The sequence below is a fragment of the Symsagittifera roscoffensis genome, chromosome 6 (assembly GCF_963678635.1).
Source record: "Symsagittifera roscoffensis chromosome 6, txSymRosc1.1, whole genome shotgun sequence".
In the NCBI taxonomy this organism is placed as follows: Eukaryota; Metazoa; Xenacoelomorpha; order Acoela; family Convolutidae; genus Symsagittifera; species Symsagittifera roscoffensis.
In genome coordinates, this window is record NC_087067.1 from 8,978,558 (window position 1) to 8,998,901 (window position 20,344).

General features: G+C 35.2%; 1 protein-coding gene across 1 annotated transcript; it reads left to right on the forward strand.

The window, feature by feature from the left end:
• Positions 1-1,555: 1,555 nt before the first annotated feature.
• Positions 1,556-14,069, forward strand: LOC134848583 (neuronal acetylcholine receptor subunit non-alpha-2-like). Its single transcript, XM_063866098.1, has 4 exons — positions 1,556-1,721; positions 7,470-7,649; positions 10,882-11,082; positions 13,894-14,069. The coding sequence occupies exons 1-4, from the start codon at positions 1,556-1,558 to the stop codon at positions 14,067-14,069; spliced, it is 723 nt and encodes a 240-aa protein (XP_063722168.1).
• Positions 14,070-20,344: the final 6,275 nt, after the last annotated feature.

Below are 20,344 nucleotides of genomic sequence, written 5' to 3' on the forward strand. Positions count from 1 at the left end.
GCTTAATTGATCCGAAACAAATTCGATGCATTTATTTAAGCTAAGACGATTTTCGGGTCTTTTTACTCAAACCGCAAATTTCTAAGACTCGGAACTTGATAACAAAATGAAACTGCTCGCATCGGATTTCTCACTCCGAATTGGTTGATTTTTTTCTGGGCCGTTTGAGTAAAAAGACCCTGTTTTGCCACTGCATAAAAGCTTCTTATTAGTAATTTTGAATGCACCCCCGAATAGTCTGAATTAAACCCTTTTTAAATTTTCAAAGTTGCTTTTGATACCCACAGATTTTTTGGTATTGAAATTACTCAAACTCTAAAAGGAGCCATCGAATTAATGTAAGTTTTTAAGAACTAAACAGTTCAAGACTTTGAAAGTCACCCGAAATGAAAAACTGCAAACTTCACAGTAAAATACCAATCTGTATTCAAAATTTATCTGTTGACACTTTATGGTGCTCAAAAAATATGTGATTTATAAGATTTGTACAAATATATGATTTTTATTGTTTGTAAAGTCACGAAATATATAGTTGATTAGCGATAACATAGATTGAAAAAAAATGCTATTTTACTTTTTTACATGCATTTCGAAGAGATTTTTGAAAAACTGGATTAAAACTGAGCCGTCTTCTACTCATTATCAACATCAATTTTGTTTGCCCCTTTGCTCCCCTCCCCCCACTGAACCCAACCCCCCACCTGAAACCCCCCCATACCTGAACAACCCCGCCCCATCCTGAACACCCCCCGCCTCAACAATCCCCCCCTGAACACCCCCCGCCTGAACCCCTTATACACCCCCCCCCCCACACCTGAACCCACATCCCCCCACCCCTGAACACCCCCCGCCTGAACACCCCCCGCATGAACCCCTTATACACCCCCCCCCCCCCCCCCACACCTGAACCCACATCCCCCCACCCCCACCTGAACACCCCCGCCTCAATAACACCCCCCCCCCCACCTGAACCCACAGCAGGTGTTTTGTAACTGCAAAGATTGATGTAACAATAAAGTGTTTCTCTCACATACATACACGCACACTCTAGAAAATCAGCGGCGCTAGTAGAAAAAAATCGCTTGGCCGAAAAAAAACCATAAATTGGTACGACAACAGGGATCGAATCACCATTGTGTCTGCTCCTGCTCAACAAAGCTTCTTTTTTTCCAACTAATCACAAGGTATGCTCAACAGCCTGAAATACCAAAAAAAGTACTTTGTGAAAAAATTTTTGTTTGTTTAAAAATGAATAAAAAAATGCTACCGAAGGTCAGACGAAAAACGAAACAAACTTCTCTTTCATCCAAGCAGTTTTCCTCTGATATAATTTTTGAAAAATGTATCTTGCTTTGTTCCAGGTGCAAATAAATGCTCGGTAATTACTTCCCATCAATTTAATCCAAAAAATAAATAAACAGACCGGAATCTAATTTCCGTTAAAACAACAAAAAAATAATTGCCGATCGAACATTTTCCGGGTTAATTTTTTTCCTCTTTTGGAGAATTTTATTCTAGCTTTGGATAACTTAAGTGAGCTGATAGAAAAATAACAATGCAGATAATAGCTCTGCTTTTTTTGTTTTTCATTCTTGTCGATTTTTCTCTGATATTGGCAAATGATGTCGTGGACGAAACTGAACACGAGAAAAGACTTTTGCAGTTCGTGAAGAGCAAAGTGACGAGTCACTCGCCGCCATTGTCGTTTGTGAACAGAACAGGTAAATCATATGTGTGCTTCTCGAGATTGAAATCGATACCCCGATAGTTTATTTGACCGCCTTATTTTGTTCAAACGTCCACCAAAGCTGTTGTTTTTTTTAAAAAATGCTGATTTTCACTAACAGAAAGCTTCGTACAATATATTAATCCGAAACGGAAAAATGAGGGAAGTCTGTATGCCAGTCGTTTTATTTTTTCTTCAATTTTTAAGGCAAGATCAGGTACCAATACTAAATGCAGACGGGGTTAATTGATAAATCGTGAAAAAATCTTTTTTCTGTCGTTAATTTGAAACTAAAAAGATAATTGGGATCATTTACTTACTAATAACTCCTCAGTGTCTGATGAAGAATAAATTAGCCTGATTTGAACAGAGCAACAAATCGACTAATTTTTTGCGACTTTCAAGGCTTAGAAGGCAAGCCCGACATGCAATGAATTTCCCCATTCCATGAACACAACAAAATGAAGACAACCGAAATCAAATTACTGAAAAAAGACGAAATAACATTTAGAAGGAAAAAGTTAAAAACTGATTTAATTTTCTAGCAACGCATCGAAATAGGACAAAACTTGATGCTTTAATTTTTAACATTCCACACTTCTTAGTTTACATAGCGTCTTGCAAGAACGATGCCAGTTTAATAACGACGAATTTGTTCTGTGGCTTACAACATTCCTCCACTGCCGGGATTTTTTTTGCAATTGCAAATACCTCATAAAGGTTCGGTTTCTCCTGGTACTTTGTTCTCCTGATCCTGTGTACAAAATTTTATGCTAATCTAACGTGATGCACTAAATGTACGTCCTCTGTACGTAAGGTTATTTTATTATCTTTTCATTCAAATATCAGAGAAACTTTTACAGTTACTTCTCACAACAATTTATAATATTTGTATATAATATCTTTTGAAATAAAATGAAAATTAATTGTTCGCAATCTCTTCTCGCTCTGAAGGTGGTTTAGACTTAGGGTAACGCATCAATGGGAGTAATCAATCCGTCTTACTAACCAGAAAGCCGAGAAAAGCAAGCCCTGTTCAACGCGTTTTCACGTCAAAACGCTTGCAAAAAGCAATTCAGGCAACTGAAGAACAAACGACGAATATACGGTTATCAACTTAGATGAATTGAAAATAGACGCCACCGCCTTACTACGGCAAATGGAGAAGATGACAAAATTTCTTGTTGACCATCCCTCTGAAGATGCAACTAGCAGCATCATCACCCACACCTCTACAGATATTTAAGATCAACTGAACAGCGCTCTTTTTTGTTCTAGAATCTGTTCGAGGAGTTTTTTCATATTTTTTCACCCAAAGGCTGCTCTGAGACCTTTAAAAGCGATAGCTGATCTAAAAACTCGACTACTCAAGTGCGTCAATCTTTGTTTTTTTTTTATTATTATTTCAGTAGTTTGAACCTATTTTTCAAAATTAACGCTCAACATTTTCAACTGCAACGCGCATCAAAACGATAGCCAATTTAAAAAAAAAACATTGAACAGTAAAGCGGTATTTGAACAGCAACAGGGTTCTGTGCTAGATGAAAAGCAATTAGGTTTTCTTGTTCATCCTAATTTTTTTTTTCATTAGTTGAGACATGTTTTGCCCCTGGCTCATTTCATTTTTTTTTTCTTTTTTTTTTGCATCTGCCCCACAATAAATAGTTTGCTCTAATATAAATAAAGGAATGATTCTGAGCCGGAATGATGAATGTTTTACGTTTTTTGCGCAAAAACTGTTTCAAAATCGCCATATTTTAATTTTATGAAGCCCGTAACAATTACTTTATGGAAGCATGGATAACCGGTTGCTGTGTGCAATTAGCCCAGAATGTTCCAACCGTATTCTTTAAAAAACTACAACAAAATGTTTTAGGTAGTTTTAATTTTTTTGTGCGTGGCATCCCAAAGGATCTAAAAGCAAGACTAAAACGTAGGCATTTGCAATATTCAGATATTCACAGTGAAACAGGCATATTGAAAAAAAAATTTTCTTCGAAAAAAAAATTTTACAAAATTTTTACAAAACTTTTTTGCAGAATTTTTTTTATTCCATGATGGCGCTGAAAAACTATAAAAATTGTTTTAGTAGATTTTTCAGGGATTGAACATAAAATTCTTGGCCTATTTATCATAAATCTGCTATGATTCCTCTATAATAAGCCTGCTTGCTCGCTTTACCCGTTTAAAAACAGACCAAAAATCAAAAATTTTGATCCGGTTTTATCAACACTATGATTTTTTTCGGACTTTTTTCTTATTTTGTTCAAATCACGACCGAAACGGCTTGTGAAGAACATATAACTCAACCCAGTTCGATTTGTTGCACCTAATTTTGCGTTGAAAAATAAAGAAAAAACACACCCGAATACAATGTTTTTCCCCAATTTGCATGGTCAGAACAATAAGACCAACTATTATGTCAATTTCCTTGAAAAATAAGAGAATGAAACAATTTTAGACCGTTGCAGTTGAAACCTTTGATTTTACCGAACCTAAGTGTCTGCGAATATAATTTCTTAGCAAAGTTTTATAATTGACTGCTGACTGCTGCTGTGATTTTTAAAAATTGGTGCAGCGTTATAGCATATATGCTTCGAGCTAGTTTTCTTTTTTCTCACAGAGAGTTTTCACTATCTTTCGGCTACAACATAAGACACAAATTTTGTTTTCAGGTGTGTGTGACGGCTGTCATGCCTTGAATTAGACTGTGCTAGTCTATTTGAATGTTATTCGAAAAATTTCAATTAAAGTGGCAAGGTCGGTACAGGTTTCCCAACCATGACAATGTGTTAACGAAACTAAGATCACTCTCTGATGCTTGCTGAAACATTGCAGTCATATCATAATTATTGAACTTGTAACCAATTATATACATCTGAATTAACATTCAAATTTTTAGTTAGCTTACCAAGTTAGAGAAGATATTTTTTTTTTCACAGAGAGTTTTTACAATCTTTCGGCTACAACATATGACACACAATTTGTTTTCAGGTATGTGATTTTTTCAAAGCAAAATCGGGAACCACCATAGTTTGACGAGGAGGTGCGATGATTGACAAGGCTGGGATAATCCTCGCTGTTTAAAGACTTTCTTTTCGGCCATTTCTCTCATTAACATGACTGAAACATCGATGAATCATAGCTGAAATTGTGACATAGCTCTAATGCAATTCTGAATTAGTCGCCCATCAGGGCGTCAAATTAGCTATTTGACGCCCTGATCAGTGGCCACTTTATCCATAATTATACCTGCGACTTCGCCCAGGCTCGAATGACAAATCATTTAAGAACCATTTCAGTCCATCGTTTGCTTAATTTTGAAAAAATAATTTCCAGAAATCTCTTCCCGAACGAAAAAAACGGCATAAAAATTTGACTTTTTAGCCCAATTTACAGCAAGTCGGGTGGGCAAGTAGGGTTAAAAACACTTATAGTTATTCTATAAAAACTGAGTCGAGGAAGAGGTATATAAACTGGTTTGAGAAGCACTCAATTAGCTGTAAAAACATCTTTTCGCGCGTTCTTGACCAAATTTTTTGCTTAAAAATTGAACTTGACCAAATTTTTTCTTCCTTTTTTACTCTATTTTGCAAACAAAATTTCTAATTTTTTTTTCGTTTAATACTCATTTTGCAAATATAATGACCTATTTTTGAATGTTTTTCAGAAAATTCTGGTAACCTTCTTTGCTACTTGCTCAGCAGTTAGCAAACGGCAATCCTTGTTTACACTAGCCATCTTGCGAGCGTTAGTGTTTTAATACGAACCGACTTTTTTCTTATTTCGTTCAAACCACGACCGAAACGGCTTGTGAAGAACATATAACTCAACCAAGTTCGATTTGTTGCACCTAATTTTGCGTTGAAAAATAAAGAAAAAACACACCCGAATACAATCTTTTTCCCCAATTTGCATGGTCAGAACAATAAGACCAACTATTATGTCACTTTCATTGAAAAATAAGAGAATGAAACAATTTCAGACCGTTGCAGTTGAAAACTTTGATTTTTACCGAACCTTTTTTCCGGTTTCCCACCCCTTCGTGAAAATAAAAATGAACATGTGTAAAGAATTGTTCGCCTGTTCAAGCTGACACATTTTAAAGCAGTTTATAAAATGAAAAGCCACTTTAATTAAATCTTCATATATTGAATTTCAGAAAAAAATCAAGGAAGACGTGAAAAGAGCCTTATTTGGTGGCAATGAATTCATTATTTAGTGGCCCTTTTGCTATAATTGGATCCATAGCATTTATAACTTCATAGCATCTGTTCTCTGCATTATTGGAGGCTAGTGTTTGTGAATAACTAAGCGTCAATGGCTGAGTGGTTAGTGCGTGAGATTCATATTCTCTAGGCCGGCCTAGGTAGCAGATCAAATCCGACACCTAGCCGAAATTATACTAATTCGAGGCTTATTTCTACTTCTCTAGTGTTTGCAAATCTTATTGCACTTTGTGGACCTGATTTTGTCGTGTTTTCTCTAGTGTTTGCAAAGTGCAGCCTTGCCTCTGCGTTGAAATTAACTTTGTCACAGAAAAGAAACGTGATACGGTGTGATATTTTATATTGTCCCCCATGAGACCCCAACATCCCTCACTGTCCCCATTGAGTAGATCTGCAAACGACCCCAAAATTGTCCCGAGGGTTACCTTATGTTCACCTTTCGGTTTTCCTATAGGAGACATATTAAAAAAAAATTGGGCCTAAAAATATCTTGTTCTTTGTCGACAGTGTTGGAGTAGTGAAATTAGTCCAAGGCGACTAAGCTAACATTGGGTTGAGCTTAGCTATAATAGTTAAGCTATTTGAAGCAGTTCAAAAATAATCTCACAGAAAATTGGCACTAATCGGAGAGTGACATACGAAGTAAGCCTCCTAAATAATATGATCAAACAGGTAAATCACAGTGCACCCCCAAAGGTCTTTCCCTACCCCAGGAGGGCGGAAACATTTTCGTGATAAATAAAATAAAGACATTGGGAGGCTCACTGTGTAAGCATAGCATTGTTTGGAGGTTGAGTTAAATTTGGGGAGTTTTAGATTATATAGAGAGAAGTGAACTAAGCGGATGCCAGGAATGTTGGGGAATGGCGTAACCTAACTAAAACCAATGGTAAATAAAGAAAAGGAACCCGAGAGCCTCCAAGATTCAGATCAAATATTGGTATTGGGTTGAGTATTGGTTCTCAGAGTAAGAGGACAATTTTAGCGAATGGCTAGTTGATTTTCCTTTAGTTAAATAAATTGATTGAGATTCAGAGTTAAACTATCGAGGATAGTAGCTTGGAAAATATCGTTCTAAAAGAAGCGGCTGAGTGTTAAGTTGCAAGAGGCAATTTTCAAAAGCAATCACAGACACTTTTTTCAAGTAAATGGATAAACTATCATCTCAGCCAGAATATAAGTTTTCTGTATTTGGATATTTGGTTGAATTCAATTACCTTTATCGAAAATGTTGCGACTCAATGAAAAGGAATAGTCGATAGAGCATCACAAAAAGAGACAATCAACATAATACAATTATGAACAACTTGCCAACAAATTAACCCTTTCGGGAATGTGAGTAGTATTGAACCTCAGACGCCCCGTAGAATTAAGTACCAAAGGGATATTATCTGCGGCGTAGTAAAGCGAGATAGACCGGGGGTGAAAAATTCAGCTTGGGATAAGTTCTGTGTGACGCGCTTAGGTGCAGCGGGAGGGGGGTACGGGCTGGGCGTTATTTAGTTTTATTTTAGTGTATGCGTATGCGGACTTGTACCAGATTGTTGACATAGACGAGAGAAGCAGCGCGTGGACTGTGAAGATGTGGATATTCTTCTACTACTATGTCTCTGCTGTCCAATGGAACCCGGACAATTACAATGGGGCTTTTAATTTGCAAGTTGAACCTGGCACTTTCTGGAACCCAGATATAGGTGAGAATTATAGGTTCAAGTTAACATCCTCTCATTCCGAGCGACTAAGAATCATTTGACTACAGTACCCAACGAAACGGAGTACCCAACGAAACGACGAAAAAAGGGTCGCTCGGATTCCTGTGTCACATGTGACTTTTTCCCTCGTTTCCATTTGTTTTTCTGGTTGCACTAAATCAGAGCGTTTTTATCGAACTTATTCGCGAAGTGATTTATATGAAACTTAGAATCGAAATTGGCTCGGAATACAGTTCTCATAGAAAGCTGGGTCCCGAACAAATTCAGATCCGTCTTTTCTTATAAAACATGATGGTCTGTTTTTGAAGTTCACTCGAGTGATTTGTGAGACCACTAGATTATATGTTTCCGTCTGCTGTGTTTCATTTTTGGGTGCTTCTGTTTTTCTGGCAATTTTTGTTGTTGTTCACTTTTTGAATTTGATTTTGCATACAGTTTTTGCTGATCATTTAAATGCGCAATTTAGTTTCTTTAACTGAGTTGAATGAAATTTTTTTGGTGTTGATTTTTTTTCTATTGGACTCTCGCTGAAATATTCTTAAATTCTCGCCCATGTCTCCTATTTTAGTTATCCTATATTTATGATATAATATTTTTGTATGATTATTATTAAAAGCATTATGTCCGCATACTGTAACTACGTTAATATTAGGGTATCTCGCCATTTTATCCATCGCTACTATCGTTTGGGTTTTAATCACGCTCTGTTTATTTTTTTTGTTCTTAACAGGCCACGATTTATCACCTCTGAATATTCCCAGGTAAAATCACGGGACAAAAAAATTTCAATTTTTTCATTTTATCGTTTTTTATACACACTTTTATCGTTTTATCTGCAAATAACTTAGATAGGGTTGTAAAACTGATAAATATTAAATTTAACTATCTTGAAAAAGCTATACGGATCATTTTTTTAAAAAATTTTTTTGGAAGCGTAAAACAGCCAGTATATCATGATTTGTTGAAAAGTGGTTCTTGCTTTGGAAACATTTTTGCAAATAACGCAAAGAATTTGAATTATTTTGCTCAAACTGGTTTTTTGAAAAGCTCATGAGCTTGACTTACACTTAATGCAGCCAATCACACACACACACGCACAAAAAGAATATTTGAACGAATTTCTTGATACGCCGTTATAAGCCAGCCGTATCTGTTTTGATGATATAGATATTAAAATGTTGTGGGCGCTTTTAGGCTAAAAAAATGGACAAAATTTACAGAAAAAAAAATTGCTGATAAAAATCCTGTGCATGAATCGAGCAGTCAATTTTATTGCATTTTTGATAGAGCAGCGTAAAATTAATAGTCGAGTTTAGCCGGTTTTTCATACATTGGACCAAGTAAATTTATCAACTCTTTGCCTGTCGTTTTTCCTCAATTTTAAGAGAAAGTCACGTTCATCAGATTTTCTGAGAAACTATTTGACCATATAAATTCAAATTACTGGTATTGTTTGCGATTATGTTTCCACAGCAAGAACCTTATTGAAACAAATTACAATGTACTAGATGTTTTAAGCATCCAAAACACGACATCTCAAAATTTGATCCAGCTAGTATTCTTTTTACTAATGCTTCCAAATAGTGTGTTTTAGTATGTGCCAAAAGTTTTAAATAATTGTAGAAAAAAGTACGAAAATTTGAAGAAAAAATTTCGTTCAATTGTTCCTGGATATCGAAGCGTTGCGACTTCTTTGAATCGTGACTGTAGAATTTTTCAAGCCAGATACAAAACTTAAAGTTTTTTGTTAGATTTCAATGTAAAACTCATTCCATTAATTTCAAAGACAAATATCAAAATGCAGTTATTCCGTGAGTTTTTAGCTACTTAACTTATCAGTTTTCTCATTTGAGAAAATCTCAGGCTAATTTTTTCTCGAATCAAACACAAATTTGTAAGGCGAATCTTTTTTATTTTTAATCAAAATGCGTGCCATACAATTTCCATGTCCTTCGTGCAATGTCTACGTATAAAATAATGCTTATCATAGAGGTTCCACACATTTTCCCGTATCTATGGATTTATAAGTCATTACAAAACAAGAAATTTTTGTATATAGAAATTAAATAATTAGACGTTTTGGATAACCTTGGTTGTTAATTTTTACAATTTTGTTGACTTTGTATCAAAAACAACGCAGAGCCCACCTTTATTATACATTTTATAATCTAAAAACAACATACCCGGGTTGACCAAAAAAAATTATAATACAATTCTCATAAATCAGACGCTTTTTGTCATACAATTCGATACAATTCCATACGTACAGAAAATTGTATGAAATGTAAATTTTGTTAGCTCAAAATAAAAAAAAATTCCAATTTTTTTTTCATATTTGATTTTTTTCCATTAAAAACGGTTAAATTACATAGTTATAGGGCTTTATTACCTATCTGCAAACCCTAATAACGCTAAATGGTGACCAATTCCAGAAAAGGTTACTTGCATCAAGCCATTTTCGAGAGAAAAAAATAAATTAAATTTCTGTTTTTTCGTTCTTGATTGCTTCTCCTTTACTTGGATTTGAACTTACATGTTCTCGCAATTTGTTCTCATCATTTGAAAAAATGCTACCAACTCATTTAAAGTTTCCAACAACTGGTTTGCAAACAATTTTGAAAAAATGATCCCTTATGGCCAAATTGCTTGTCATACATTTTTCATATATGGAAAATGTATGATAAGCATTAAAAAAAATGCAGTCAGTTTTTTCCGTTACCAGTCTGTTCAACTGTTCTCAAAAAGCCGCAGAAATTGTTTAGTTTCTATTTTCTATTGTTTTTCGAAAATGTATGAAAATAGTATTACAAGCATTTTTTCCATACACTTGATGTATGGAATTGTATGGTAGGATTTTTGCTGCATGGAATTGTATGATAAGCATTTTCGGTGTATGGAGTTCATATATATATGCCTGTCGAAGAGGTTTATAATTATCTTAATTCAAATATCTCGCCATTATCTTACTGTATGCTTAAATTATAGCAAATTTTAATTTTTTTCAATAGCTTGCTGCTCACGTGAACGCTTAGTGCCTCTAGATGTGATCGATATTTTAATTGAATTATCTGGCCATACTTTTAATGTATTCTTATATTAGAATACATCAACTAAAACTCTGGCCAAATATTTAAATCAAAATATCGATCGCATTTTGGGGCACTTCTAGTAAAGTATGTAAATATTAAGAATTGAATAAAGTAACGTGTTTCAGTGCCTCGAGATACGATCGAACTAGTCCACGCAACCTCCGAGCGCCAGGTGGTCTCCAAGACAGGTTTGGTGGTCGGCTGGTCTGCAATTGTGACCCAGAAACTGTCCTGCACATTTCACGTGAACAGGTTCCCCTTCGACTCCCAAGAGTGCAACATCCGATTGCAGCCGTGGGCGTGGGAAAGAGGCGCATTCCAACTAAGTAGGAAAAACGAAAAATAAGCACAGGGTTCTAAATGGCGAGGTTGACAGAGCTTTCTAATACAGACATTTTTTGGTTTATTGGTTAATCCGCCAATATTTAGAACAAAAACGAAAGCGATTAATTTTTCTACACAAACAAACTGTCAACATAAGATCTAAATATCAGTTGCGAAGCTTTAGGTAAAATTTTCAATTGATTTGAGCAGTAGATGCTAGCGCTGAGCTTAGGGGGAAGTCTTAACCCTCAAGAACTAATATAGGATATAGCTCAGATACTTATCAATTAGAATAGAACATTTGGTTTGTCCTGTATTCTGATAGGATAAATAAATGGAAAGGTTTTATTTTGATTACCTTATTTGATAACCAAATGGTATTAAAACTGAATTTTTTCACGTTTTTTGTGTTAAATCTAGTTGTTTCCAAATAAAATCGAGCGCATGACATATTTTTTTTTCTAAAGTGCTTTTGTTTGTGATTAAGTAGCATAAAATATTATAGTGGTTTAATATTCAATTTCATAGTTTGGGTTTTTATTAATTTTTGAAATCGAAATGAGTTTTTTCTGGAATGTTTGACATAGTATGCGCCAGACGTTTCACTGTTTTCTGTTTCGACTAACCCACAAAGAGCAACAACCCAACCAATGCTGAAAGCTATTGAAATTTTTCGAAGAGTTGATTTTAAAATTTACAAGGAAAAAAATGAATAGTATAATATCTTTTATTCAAACCTACACAACAAAACAACTTTGCATTACATACAATTTTTTTTAAACAATATGAAGTGATAAATCAAACCTATAAATTGCAGGTTTCGTGTCAATTAATCATTCCGAAAGAGTCTTTTTGGTTTAAAAATATCTGAACTTTTTTGTCTGCTGGCATGTAGCAACATAGGATTGATGGCTCAAATGTTGTATTTGTAGATATAAAAAACAATTCTCAAGAGTTTCCTCCACTTTACAATTCCCACAGAATTTTTTAATGTAGAACTTTGCTGCTAAATTTGAGCTTATAGAAATTGCTCTCATAGCGTCAACATGACTTGCTGCATAAGCAAACAACTCTTTACTTTCAAACTCCTCTATAATCATTTCGGGTTTTTTTCTGTATTTTTTAGTTTGGCGCAACAAGATTGTACGAAAACCTACATTTTGTCTGCTTTAAGAAGTCTCTGCAACCATTTTTCCTTAGCTTATCAAATCAATGCTTAATATACAAACTTCGTCAGTAACATTTAGACACAGCGCATCAGTGAACGACTCTTGGATAATATTTACGTCGCAAATCTTATCAAAGGAACTGTAGAAATAAGCACCAAAAACTCAGTCTTGCTAGCTACAGGAAAAAAGTGAGACAATTTTTTTCTCTGAACTCGATGAGCTTCATGTTTCAATTCAATAGATCAGTCTCATTCAAAATTTTTGAACAGTTTTCAAGTTTTTAAGCAAAAAATCTTTGATTGATTTTTGAGTCGCCTCTTTATTCAAACAAGTTGGGATGGTCTGATTGCATCTATGTATAATCTGGTTTCCACAGGAAATGTGGTTTATAATTTCTTCGATTCAGCAGCAAAAAGATGATTCTCGTCGCTCTCCTAGGATCAACGTCTGCGTAAACAAAATTGTTGCCTTTTTTACAATTTTTTTTGCACAAAAATGTCTATTCTGGTCAACTGCATACCCAAGCTTCTATAAAATCTGACGCGAGCAATTGAACTGATCTGCTTTTCAATTTGAAGCTAGATATCAGCATTTTTTTAAAGTGTTGCCGCAATTTGTTCTCACAAGCATAACTTTCACTCACTACAAAAGTCAGTTTGTCCAACCTCACAGTTACGGGGTTTCTAAAAGTCGGGTGAAGAGTCAGTCTGATTTTTTTAATCAGCAATTGGTGCAAAGAATTTTTTTTTGGTTTCTGAGCTTCGAACGCTTGTTTTTGATCTTCGAAACAAGGTTTCTGGACAAGAAAAAAGAGCTTCTGAACAGGAAAATTTGTTCATTGGTTGCAACAACCACCCACAAAGCAACAGACAGTTTTCTTAGATTGTAAAAATTCTCAGTTTTAAAATCAAGCCCTGAATTTTGAAGAAGTGATATCATATTTTTTTGAAAATTGCGAGTTCCGTTAGGTAAAGCTGTGATTTTCAAAACAAAATGTCATTTCGTAAAATCTTGCTGCCATGTCTTGGCGCAATGATTAGGAGTTAAGTTGTCTTGCTTCAAAACCCGACGGTTTGCTTGCGGGTATTTGATAAATGCTTGATAAATTCTTGTCAAGTACAGATTTTATAACAAAAGAATTGAAAGACGTCCGGTAACGTCTTCCCGTGTGGGTTAACACATATCTCTATCACTTTCACAAATTGGCTCAAATTTCTCTTGACTTTTATTTGCTAGACTTGGAAATTGGTTTCAAATTTTCAGCCTGCTGATTTTTTTTGTAATGGTAAAGTAGGATTATTTATGCAAAGCTTCAAAGCTTTAAAAAAAAACTTCTGTGGTATCGTTGCGATAACCCTTGAAAGTAGTCATTACCTTCATCGGCCAAATCTTCTGTAGGTACTTGCAATTATTGCAACCAGATGCAAATACGGTCTTGGTTTGAGTTTTTATGCTCAGCGGGTCCATTTTTGTTCAATTTTTGTTATTTTTGATAAATATAGTGTTTCCTGAGATGAAAAAAAAAACAGTTTTAGATTGAATTAAAATTAATTCCTTCCAAAATCGGTACAAATTTTTAGCTTCCTGTGAGCCTTGAAGCCATTGAATGGTTAATTACTGAATTTGAAAATAGATTTGTTTCAGAAATCGACCATATATGGACCAGCACAAATGGAGCTAAACTTGCGCCTCTGAATCTGAGATACTACACTGAGCACGAGCAATGGGCAGTGGACAAACAGGGAGTTCTGATCGAAGAGGTTGAAGAATGGGACCACCCTTCGGGTGGCAACACAAGCATGATCACCATACGAGGATAGTTGAATTAGACGAACGAAGTCACGCAGACAGAGCATACAATACAAGAAGTGAAAATAAATACATTTTTTTTGTTAAGACTATTTATTCACGAGGGAAAGATCCAACACCCGAGCTGTACAGCTCATCGCGGCGAACCGCTGTTGTACCCCTGATTAAGAAATACATACAATTTTTTTGGTTATTTTTCTGGGCTGGGTAATGTTGCCTAACCCTCAAGCAACGAGCACGGAACATGTGAGTTATGACCGATGTGGTTAACTCATAGAGTAATTTCGGATAGGGTACACCGTCTGCTCGTCACGCTATCTTATTTTCGGCCGGATATAATCGTGCAACTTCTTAGTCTAATACCGATCCTAATCTTACTCTTATACTTTCTAGTCTCAGGGTGTTTAACTAGTCTCTGCTAGGCTCAATAGATCTAGGGTATACTGGTTTGTTGCGGCTGCTGAAGTTCTCTTGGAGAGACAACTAATTTCTAAGTTAAATTCAAATCTCTCTGGTGCTGAAATTACAAGTAATTTCAGCACTTACAAATAAGTGGGTTGTTAGTTAGATGGATCATGATTGGTTAATATTAAAAACTTTACAGTGGTAAAATATCTAATTTATCCAATCATGAAATATAGTTTAGATCAGGTTCCACATGGTGGGCCTCGAACATCCGACCTTTCGATTTAACCTGTTCACCACCCCCCGCTTGTCATTTTTTTTGTCTGGAATAGCTTATAAAAACACAAAATTATTTTTAATAAGTAAATGAAGTAAATATTTTCTGGAACACCTTCTTTTGGAAGATAAAAACTCGTTCGCCTGTCGCCATCATAGAAAAAAAATTAGTTTAGATTTTGGAATATTAAAAATGGTAATTTCTAAGAGCTATAGAAAACGTTTTATTCTGTCTGCCTGAAAACGACGTTTATTTACAATTGCAGTTCCTCTGAGGAGAAGATCTCTCTTCTTCGGGATTTTCCTCATCTACCCAAATGTCCTGCTCTACTTTCTTTCTATCTTCACTTTCTTCCTTCCACCAGGTACAAACCTTCAACCGACTTAATCAGTTTTAAAAAGAGTGTTTATTTCCACCCAAATTCGCACATCTCAAATTATGAAAACGGAAATAAAAGTTATTAACAATTTATAAAGAACATTTTTTTATTATAAAAATGTACTCAAAATTATAAAAATTTGTAGTTAATGATGGGCTTTCAAGTTGACGACGGAATAAACAGAGACCCCAAAACTAGGGTAGCTGTTAATAGGTTGAAGTTTTAAGCTCTATTGGAGCAAAATTCAACCGTTAAGCTGGCACTTATTAGGAATTTTTTTTCTTTGTTAATGGAGTGAGGATCTTGTCAAATAAAACACTAACAACCATTTCAGACATTACCTTGCCTAGTGAGACAATTGTTGTTCTGATAGCGTCCCTAGTAATATTTAGTCCTCATGGTATTTGCAACTGATTTGTTTAATCAACGGCTTACAGAGTTCTAGCTGACGTGCTGTTTATTTTTTGGACCAAGTAAACATCCCCCGAAGCAATTGGGGCGGGGGAGAAGGTTAACTTGGTTCTAAGTTGTAAAATTTCAGCCCATCAGAATCGAGCATTTTACATGCAGCGCTTAGCAAATGCGAATTAAAATGGAACTGCTGGTTGGAAAATCTTAGCTTGGTCTATCTGTAGGTGGGGGAGGGGGGAGGGTTTGATTTTATTTTTTGGGTAAAATTATTAACTTGATTTTCTTCATCTGTTTTTGTTGAAGAGTCGGGCGAGAAAGTAAGCGAAGATACTCTTTTGAAAATGTTTTGTTAAATTCTAATCTATTTTTGGTTAGTTCTAAGCTATTAAGGTCTTATTTGTAAATTATGGTCGCACCAGGTGTGTTATGACCTCACTGGTTAACTCATAGAGTAATTTTGGATAGGGTACACCGTCTGCTCGTCACGCTATCTTATTTTCGGCCGGATAGATTCGTGCAACTTCTTAGTCTAATACCGATCCTAATCTTACTCTTATACTTACTAATCTCAGGGTGTTTAACTAGTCTCTGCTAGGCTCAATAGATCTAGGGAATACTGGTTTATTGCGGCTGCTGAAGTTCTCTTGGAGAGGCAACTAATTTCTAAGTTAAATTCAAATCTCTCTGGTGCTGAAATTACAAGTAATTTCAGCATTTACAAATAAGTGGGTTGTTAGTTAGATGGATTATGATTGGTTAATATTAAATATTTTACAGTGGTAAAATATCCAATTTATCCAATTATAAAATGTAGTTTAGATCAGGTTCCACCCACCCGGGTTTTCCAGAGTTTTTTAGAATTATCTTTCTGCAATTCAAAGGATGGATGATGAACGTTGGTATTTGGCGAATATCATATTCTTGTCCGGTTCCTCTTGTTAAGGAAGTTCCAGGACGCTGGAGTTAGGGACATACAATCGTTGCGTCGTCTTGTGACAACGACTGTGATCCCCAATGAAATCAATCTGATTTAAAAATGATTTGCTATGACGGGTTTTTCTGTATTCTGTAGAGAACTTGTTTTGTGTTCAACCTCGTCTGGAAATGGCGTGGAGATCGTGTGTGGAAGGGATGCCTCGTAACTCGGATCTGTACGTATACTTGAACATCGAGGTGGTCATTGGTCTAGTTCAATGAAGTCCTTTTCTGCGAAGTCAAGTCGTACTCTAAATCCTTTGAGTTGTGATTGTGGACGGCAAATCGGTTGTGGTTAGCCATTCTTGTTCGAGTGTAATGGGATCATTTTGTCTTTGGATGTTCGTCTTTGTTGTTTTGTGTTGATCTTTATACTGCAAGGTATGATTTACATTTTATAAAATTTTTATTATCTTGGTTTTTTAATTATGAATTTAGTTAGTTGTTTTCACAAAACATTTTGTTTTAGTTCTGTTATTTTGAAGAGTTACTCACCCTTGAGTACCTCTTATTAAAAATAGAAGTGTGGTCACAAAGCGTGGATGTAGCGCGGTGGGTTAGGCCGGCTATAGAGCATGCTCAGGACGTCCTCTCTGGTGGGTTAGGCCAGGAGTAGGAGTATGGTTTCGTGCGGTTTCTTTGAGAGGTCCTGTTATGTGATAACATTTTATGTTGGGTTTATGTTGGTCTTTCTTATGTTTCTTTGGTTGTGTCCTTTTTTCAAAAATCAAATTGCTTTTGTTATGGGTTTGTCTTTTGACTTTTTTGTGTTTTATTATTTCTTTCTTAGACTTTATAATAGTCTTCAAAAGAATAAATTATCCAGTTTTAAACTGGGTTAATCCGGTTTGGGTACCGTTGGTTTTCTTTTCTTAGTCATGCTGTTATTTTATGATTTGTGGTGTTTAGTAAGCTGCGTTGGTTAGTTTGGTTTAGTATATAATTCCTTTCCAACCGGGTTAAAGGAAAGTTTGAAATTTGTTATCGTGTGTTAGAGTTGTTGAGTGTGAAAACTTGAAACTTAAAATTTTTATCTAAGCAATTCTTCGTGGTCGAGCTGTGCGAATTTGGATAAAATTCCTGTTCGAGTGAATGAAAATATCAAAAAGTTAGTACTGCATTTTCATTTTATCAATTTATTACATAGAATTTCAATTTTACTGCTAGTTTTTGGGGGAAATTTAAAGTTATAAATTTTTATCATAATTAAATTTACTGCTTTATGGGGGAATAATTTATAATTTAATGTACTACATTTGGTATGAATTTTATCATATTATCTTGTGTAAAATAATAATGAAGTTTAGAAGAATTTTAACAAGTTTATTTTTTATTTTTCTTTTCTGTTTTTTTGCAGATAATCGTGGTATGAAGACTAAAAATGTAAAAGAAACATGAGTAAAGAATGGTTAGTACTAATTTAAATTTATTAGTTAAGAATATTTTTAAATTATACTTACTTGTTAGTTGTCTGGGAAAAAGCCGTGGGAAAAGATGTCGTGTATTATGTCCGAAGTTGTTAGTAATTTTGCTAGTATGCGAATGATGTTTTTAGTTTGGAGCAGTGGCCAAAGCAATTGAAGTGCTTTAATGGTTTTTAGTTCTTCGGTGCCTACTGCAAACTCATAATGTGTGTTTTGAATGAGGTTATATATTTTGTGATTATATTTAGTATTGTGAATAATTTCTAATATTGGGATTTCTATAGGTTGGATAAATTCATGTGGGATAAGGAAGGGTCTGGATTCTTCGGCATTAAAGGTCTTCGTGATGGGACAAAATATATACATTTGTGTTACTGGGTCATAATTGCGGAGGATGCCGTGGAGGTTAGTCTCCTTGATGCAATAGGTGAAATTAAGAAAAAATGGTGAAGAGTACTTCGAGTTAAAAAACTGAAAACGATGGTGTGGTTGTCTTGATGGAGTATGTAAATCAAAATGATTTTCTATAAAGCGATAGTATGTATATGTATGAGTCTGTTTAGTGCGTAACATAATGTTGTGTGAACAGTGCAAATCGCGTTCATGTGGTGCAAGGAAGTGAAAGGTTAGTGAAAATAACTGAAATTTTTCTTTAAAACTGTCGTAAGCTTGAATGTCAGTTAGTGCTTCAGAAATGATGTGATCATATTTTCTATCAAAAATATTAAGTGTGAATACATATGACGTTTTGATGAAGAATTTTTCTGTTAGTTGTGGGTTAGCGAAGCGGTCGTCATCTAGAAATTAGTCTTGATTAGTTCGGATGATATTATGGTCATAATATTCTATTGTAAATTCGTTAGCTCGGGGTGCATTGAATGTTTTTAGTGATTTTTTATATCGTATATAAGTAAATTGTCTAGGTGTTAGTGTTGCGGTGAGTCTATATACCATATCTTTATTCTTTTCTATATCGTTAGTGGCAGGCAAAGGGGATTAGTAAAATGGTAATATGCTGTCCAATGAAGTGTTGGCAATAAAACATGTTCATCTACAAAACTACGTGTGTCGTTAGTGTCACTAGGTGTGTTTAAAGTATATTGTGGGAATGAGCGTAAGGTGATTGCTAGAAAATCTTTCGTGTTGGTGTGGTGTGGATGGTTTATATAGTCGCAGGCTGTTCGTGGTTTGGTCGGGAATGGATGGTTCGGGAATTTTCTTTTAAAAGTGCGATAAGCTCGGTGGGTGCTATTTGATGATTCGGTGGTTGTGGATGATTGTGCTAATGATGCAGTGTAAGCTGAAGAGGGTGTAGGTGTAGGTGGGTTTGACAATTCTATTGTGGATGAAATTTGATTTATAGTGAGGATGTTAGGGTGTATTAGCTGTTGTTGTATGGTGATAAAATTATCGAGTTCTTGGGAGATTTGGGGGGTATCTGGAGAATTATTAGATGATCGGTCGGAATGAAATGGAGAATAGGTTGGGGTTACTTGTGAAGCATAAGAAGGAGTAGAAACGGATGGGAGTGGGTTATTTGGTGGGATCGGTTGAAAAGGGGGTTTTGAAAAAACTGAGGAGTTGGTTTGGAAATTATTGGATGGAGATGGTTCGGAGTCTGCAAATTCGACAGGGGTTTCTAAATTAGGGTTATTAAGTTGTGAAATGGAGTATAAAACTGAAATATCTCAATTAGTATCCGAATTCATGCTTGATGATATATTAATAATTGGAAAATAGGGTGGCGGGAAAGCAAAAAGTGGGATTATTGGGATTGGAGTGTAGTGTGGAGATTGGTTGGATGGGAATTTGAGCGGCGTAGGGATCCAAGTTGTCGGCTCATCGTGGGCTAAAAAAAATGATTATTTTGAGACTGAAAAGCGGTGGTATGGGGTTGTTCTATAGTTTGTTCATATGTATTATCATCTTGTGAATGATATGTCATTATATGTTGTATGGGACTTTGCGATATGTTTTGTCTAAAATTTGGGTTATGTGTTATTGCTAGGTTTCGGAAATTACGTGGGACTAAGGATAATGGATGGTTATGTGGTAGGGGTGGCAACTGTGGTGCGGTAGGTGTTACTTCTATGTTATTATGTTCTTCGTCGTATGTGTTCTGTCTTGTCGCTATTTTTGTATTATATTCTTTTATTTGTGCGTCTAGAAGAATTTTGTTGATTGATGATGAAAAAATTCCAAAAAATCCTGCAAATAGTATGCGTGCTACACTTGCTTGTCTATTTACTTGTGTGTTATAGATTCCTTTTAAAAGTGAAAAAAGAAATCCTATAAAGTTAAACATTGCGTATAGGATAGTTAATTTTTCTAAGATGTAATAGGGCCATCCTAGAAAATCGAGAATTTCATTTTTTAGTGTAACAAAGCTAAAAATATTTATAGGTAAAATATCTT

Bases quoted from the DNA above. Each gene is read 5' to 3' on its own strand.
- LOC134848583 (XM_063866098.1), top strand. From the start codon at position 1,556: ATGCAGATAATAGCTCTGCTTTTTTTGTTTTTCATTCTTGTCGATTTT. The intron at 1,722-7,469 runs GTAAATCATATG...GTTTTATTTTAG, and splicing joins GTCGTTTGTGAACAGAACAG to TGTATGCGTATGCGGACTTG. The intron at 11,083-13,893 runs GTAGGAAAAACG...GATTTGTTTCAG, and splicing joins AAGAGGCGCATTCCAACTAA to AAATCGACCATATATGGACC.